We start from the raw sequence: 6000 nt of genomic DNA, 5'->3' as shown, positions 1-6000 counted from the left end.
AAGAAATGTGAGAAGTGAAAAAAAAAACAAGAAGAAGCTAAAATGAGTGTATTTCAGTCTTTGTATCTGGAGGTCCTGTGGTGCCAAATTCTGGCCAGAGCCTTGCAGCGTGTCCATTTACAGTTAAAGGAATTGGAGACAGAGATACAGCACAAGCCTTAAGGTCGTATTGCTCAGGAATTTAAAGATGCAGTTTGTAAGATGTGAAACTTCAGTGGAATCAATAAATCCAACTTCACAGAACCCCCCCCACCCCCCCAAAAACAACTAACAGAGCAACTTCGGTAGCAGAGACGTGGGGTTCAATATCAAACTTATAAACTGCATATTTAATCTTTGATATTAACTCAAGCACTACATAAAAGCACTTCATCTGGGATCAGAAGGCAAAGAATAATGTAGATATATAATGATTCTATGGTGATTAATATGAAGCACAGGAGAAGATAAATTAGTTCATTTACACTTCAGTGGGGTAACGGCACTTAAACCCAAAGACTGCTGCAGATCTTTTAATAACTTGGTCCACAATTTGCTCATTTACAGTGGTTGGTTATATAAATGATGGTTTATGGATTCAAAAAGATTTTTTTTCTCCCATATTTCTCTAATTAGCACTTGACATAAACATATTGTCCCTCACTCTGCTTTATGGATTTAAAAAAAATTAATAATTCCTGAAAAGGTCGACTCCTTGTACGTTTTAGAAAGACATTAACGATGCGGTTTCACAAAAATGGGGATTTTGGAGACAAGCTTTGTGCAGGTTTCAGCAGGTCAGAAACAAAACAAAACTGTCCTATTTCTTATTAAACAAACCTCATGAACATTATGAAACATTTAATGGGAAGAATAATACAAAATATTTGACTTTTGTAGTTTACTTTATTTCTTTGTTTGATTTGCTTTTAGGCTTTTTTTAAAATCTACCATATGATGAGGGGGCAATTACTTGTTAGGAGACGTCCAGATTTTTAATGTACTCTAGAGTCCCTGAAAACATTTCTGATACTAACTGCATTACCCTGCTGAAAATCAATCAATTTAAATCAGACTCTTGTAGTCCAGTCGGCTAATGGATGCATATTGGTTCTATATTTTGCAGCTCTAAAAACCATCCTCAAATGGACAAATGGGGCCTATAATAACTGGATTTAATACATTTGAACACCTTTTCAAAGGATCTATGAATACCCTGTCTTCAGAAGACACTTTTTCTTGTATGTGTGCAGTTAAACAGAAAATTATAAAACAAAAAGCAGATGTGTATATGAAGGGAGTTTTGCAAAAGAAGTGAAATTATACAGTTTATAAAAACAAATCAAATCACACTTAACAGTAAATGTGTTTGGCTTTTTAGACCACATGATTAGGCAGTCATGATTTTTTCGCATAAAGTAAAAACAAGCTGGTTCTCAGTGGCAACGGTGTTGATAACTATCAAACGCTCACTCACACACACACGCACAGGATCTGACATTATGGACCACCCTGATTAACACTTTACAAAAGAACAAACTAGGTGGCACGATGTCAGTCCATTAAAAAGATCCTTTTGATGTTGTACATGGAAATGCGAAGCCTAATAATAATAAAGAAACTAAACAAAGTGAAATGATTCAGCTGCGGTTTGAGTCACAGAAAGACATGCTCCAGCTCAGCTGATATGAAAAACAACATTTGGCCATGATACAAGAAAAGTCTGTGTTGATTTTTGGACTTAATTCATCTCATCGTACCCTGAATTCACTCTCCTCAGTTGTGCCATCAAGAAAAAAAAAACAAGACCCGTGACTGGCCGGTGGTGTGTACCGTAGTGGGTTTTCATTGGTTGATAATTTTTTTAAGAGCTCGCTTGAAGGTTGAAGTCCATCAAAGCATTTTCACGCTTTAGGATGAAACCAGTTGCTGACATGAGATCAGATTTCCTGGTTACCATTTAGCAGAGAGACAGAAAAGCTGACCTCAGATCAGGAGTTGGGAGGCAAATTCACCTCGCATCCATAGTTCATAGACTTTTGCTGCAACACAATAAGGAATTAGTGATCACAAAGCGTCCTGGAGAAGCTGTACTTCTAATCCAAGCTTCTAATAAGAAAATATTTGGTAATGTCTCCTTACTTCACTTATCTTAAACTATCCAAAAATCTTCAATCTTCATTCCTTGTGTGGCACTTTTTTCTTAAGTCCTTATATGGGAAAATTAAAACTGGTGGTGTGGAGAAGCCAAACACAGAAAGAACAAGGGCGAGGAGTACGCAAACCGAACGCCCTAGCTATGATAAAAAAAAAAAAATAACGCTTTGATTTCACAAGAGCTCCCATCAGCAGCCACGTTACAGTCACCATTTTGCATCCCTGCTTGGGATTTGTTTTGGGATGCCAAGTGGAGGTACGCCATACAGACTGTAGTGGATATCAGCGGTTCAGTTTCCATCACTCTGGGAATATTTTTACACTTCATTTGTCCAAAATCTCCCATAACTCCTCCCACTTCAGCCCCTCACATGGTCAAATATTCGGTAGAGTCCGCGAGCTCATCCTCTTTTGAGTCCTTAAATGAAAAACAACATCTTGTGTTTTAGTATCCGTTCGCTCTGCCCCATAACCCCTCCACGAGGCCAGAGGTCAAAGGTCGGTGACCTTGTTCTCCAGGGCAGCAGCGATCTGTTGGAGGCGGAGGGTGAGCTGTTTATTCTGGGCTGCTGGGTCCTCGTCCAGCGACTGAATGATCTGAAGAACACAAAATTAAAACAAGGTTAGCCTGAAGCAGCTGAAAGCCAATATTAAATAATTTGATGCTAATGTTTTTATCTCAACAAGTGTCTCAAATGTACGTGTGAGTTTTACTGTTAAAGTGAGTGACTACACCCAGGCTGAAAATCTTTACTGCATGCTTTGTCTCATCCTGTAAAGTACTGCGCTTTACAACTAACCCATTCTCATTCCCAGCTCGTCTCATTTGAACGCTTGGTCCACACCCTTGGCGTACCTTTTTGACCCTGGCTAACCTTTAGCGTCAGTTTTGCACGTGTAGGGCTCCGCGTTAAAGTTAGCAATAATACATTTGCAACGTCAGGTTAGAGTTTCAAACTAAAACTAGTGGTTTGGTTTATGAAAAGGTGGATTAATATAACTACATTACGTGACTTAAATAAAAGGAATTAATGTTCATTTTTGTTTCACACAGGAAATGAACACCGTTCTTCTGGGTAAAACTCCGGTTTCTGACCCACCAATCGATCCCAACCGCCTCCTTACTCAGACTTTTCTGTTAATTATACTAGGCCTACTTTTAACATTGAACAATAAAGGGCTTCTCCCAGTGCGTTGGCCTATGATGCTAAAGGCTGCCATGTGCGTTGGTACCAGACGCCAAAGGACGAGACAAAAGCGTAGGCATTTGACACTCTGGGAGGGAGAACGGGCTGTTACAGCACAATATTAGGCAATGCTAATGATGGTCCATCAAACCAGAATTAAGACTTTATTATTTAGTCATTGAAAACGGGAACTGACAAGAGTAATTTATTATCAGTTGTGTTAAGTCATATCAAAATCTTTTACAAGAATAAGATCTTTCCTCAGACAACCAGCACTGTGTTTGTTTCATAACAATTATCTGTTAGCTAATCAATTAAACTGGAACAAAAAACACCAATATCAGCAAATAATAACATTTATTTAATTTAAATTTAATAATAACATTTATTCTTCTGTTGTATCTCATGTATTCTTCACCCTGAACAGAAGTAGAAATGAAATGGTGCGCAGCAACATTTTGAAATTATATAAAGACATTTCTCACCACATCGTAGTACTTGCTGGCGTACTGGTACAGTTGATGTAAGGCCACCTGGGTGTTCAGCTTGTCTGTGTGTTGCTACAAAGTGGAAACAAAGGTTGCGTATTAAAATAGTTGAAATCCCCTGAAGTAGACACCCAGCTGTTTCCATTCAAACATCAAGCTGCAGAAATGTTCAGAATATTAGTCAGGTACATATTTCCCGATTATAAAAAGCAAATTCATCTCTCAGTCTTTACTGGTTGTACTGGGTTTGTTTTCGTTGGTGTCGGCTATATTTCAGGCTTTAATCAGAAAACAGTAATAAGTAATGCACTTGGCCGTAGTGCAGTGCCTATATTCATACAATTGGCTTTGAACACACTCAAACATTACAATAATTTATAGATAGAGTCTCTAATAATGTTATATAATAAAAACTATAGGGTAGATTATTTGGCCAAAAATCTAATTTTGGATGGATATTACAGATGCATTCATGTGTATGCAGCATTTTCTTGTTGTATGTGAATGTGGATCAGATATGAACTATTTTTTTTTACTGTTTGATAGTTATTTAGCTTTATTACCGATCGTCAGATACGATCATATGTTTTTATATGTAAAATTTGTAAAGCAACTAGTATATGTACGTAAATGTAATTCAAGCATAAATGGAGGTACTAAAGTACTAAAACCTTAAATGTGTACTTAGGTTTAGTACTGAGAAGATGTATTAGTCACATTCCATCACTGTCTGTCTATCTAGTACATGTACACAACATACCCTGGACACCTCAGCAAGGTGTGTATTCATGTCCTGGTCACTGACTGGAACCATCTGTCTGATACCTTTGTAGTAACTGGGAAAAAACACACACGCCAGTCAACACATGTGATCACAAGTGATAAAATGACATTTGTATCTAGAACTCAATAACATGCTCCGATATAGTTTTTGCCATTATGGTTTGTCTTATACGTTGGACTTTTTATTGCCAAGTGGACCCACATGCAGACCCAGCCGTTCTTCCCAAATACTTTTACACACACATCTGCTCAGTTTCTGTTCATTATGTGCAACAAACTCACTCGTCCACCATCTTCTTGTATGTTGAAATCTCTTTCGCATAGAGCAGCTTGTTGCTGGGAGACTCCTGCAGTCAGAGAGAGAGAGAGAGAGAGAGAGAGAGAGAGAAAAAAATAAGATCAAATAATTTTTGGTCCTTTTTAAGGCTTCCCGGAATAATCTTAATTTCCAACAATCAAAAAACACATTTTGTTTTATGTGGAGTAAATATGTTTTACAGAGAAATCCTCTCTTGGATTCAAACAGTCTAGGGTTTATTTTATGATTAAGTGTAACTCATCAGCTGCAGCCAGTGAAGGACTGTGAACATGTTTTCAGTTAGAGATACACTCAATCATAAATATGCTTAGAAAATGCGCTTCAGCCAGAGAATCATCAAATTCTTACATTTTATTCAGTATAAAAATAATCAAGCGATAACTGTGCACATCAATGGGGAGACTGAATACAGGAACTGCTAATAGCTAATTCTGGATACGTTTAATGGAGCTAATTTACCAAAATGTAAACAAATATAGGCCACAAATACAAGGATGTCGCTCTGAGGGTATCTAAATTAAAAAGGACCGGCAAGTTCGCCATAAGGTAATTTAGGCTGTAATGTTATAATCCCCCTCTACCTCCCCCAGAGAAATAAATCCAGGCTGAATCAGGGTTCAGGCTCACAGAGTATAACGTTTGTGTGATCTTTATTTGTGCGGACTGACTCTGCTGAGTTTGTGCTCCGTCTTGGTGCAGGCGTCCATGAAGGTCTGAGCGATGACATGCAGCGAAGCGTCCACCACCTCCGTCACGTGCACGTCGACGATGAAGTGAGGGTTCCTCAGGATGTTCACCCAATAACGCAGAGGCAAGCTGAGGACACAGAAAGACTTGGGTTATGGGTCAAACCTTTTTAAAAGTATCTGGAACTGGATATTTTATTAAAAAAAATGTTTGCTGAAGTGTCTGAAACTAATACCACTGACTTGACATTGTCACTGTTGAGTCGAAGTTAGATAAAATATGGCTTATTGCCTTATTTATTTATCAAACTGCATTTGGGCTTTATTTTATCTTAATAAAAGAAATGCTAAATACAAAGTAATTAAGATAATTTTATTTAGAGTTTGGATGTCTTTGTTAA

General features: G+C 37.8%; 1 protein-coding gene across 4 annotated transcripts in view; it reads right to left on the bottom strand.

Annotated features, from left to right (window-relative positions):
- Positions 1–662: 662 nt before the first annotated feature.
- The window catches only part of plxnb2a.1 (plexin b2a, tandem duplicate 1), a 184073-nt gene continuing 178735 nt past the window's right edge, over positions 663–6000 (bottom strand). For all 4 annotated transcript variants that reach the window (XM_038738306.1, XM_038738308.1, XM_038738307.1 and 1 more), the window contains 5 exons: positions 5582–5729; positions 4877–4941; positions 4572–4647; positions 3809–3883; positions 663–2733 (listed from right to left, as the gene is read on the bottom strand). In XM_038738306.1, coding sequence (XP_038594234.1) covers positions 2629–2733; positions 3809–3883; positions 4572–4647; positions 4877–4941; positions 5582–5729 — 469 coding nt within the window. In that variant the 3' untranslated portion in view covers positions 663–2628. The remainder of the gene's footprint in view (positions 2734–3808; positions 3884–4571; positions 4648–4876; positions 4942–5581; positions 5730–6000) is intronic.

Source organism: Micropterus salmoides, unplaced genomic scaffold (assembly GCF_014851395.1).
Source record: "Micropterus salmoides isolate LMB-PRFRI ecotype aquatic unplaced genomic scaffold, ASM1485139v1 Ms_hic_scaffold_23, whole genome shotgun sequence".
Taxonomy (NCBI): domain Eukaryota; kingdom Metazoa; phylum Chordata; class Actinopteri; order Centrarchiformes; family Centrarchidae; genus Micropterus; species Micropterus salmoides.
The sequence above is the reverse complement of the archived record's forward strand: the minus strand, read 5'-3'. Positions and strand labels throughout refer to the sequence as shown.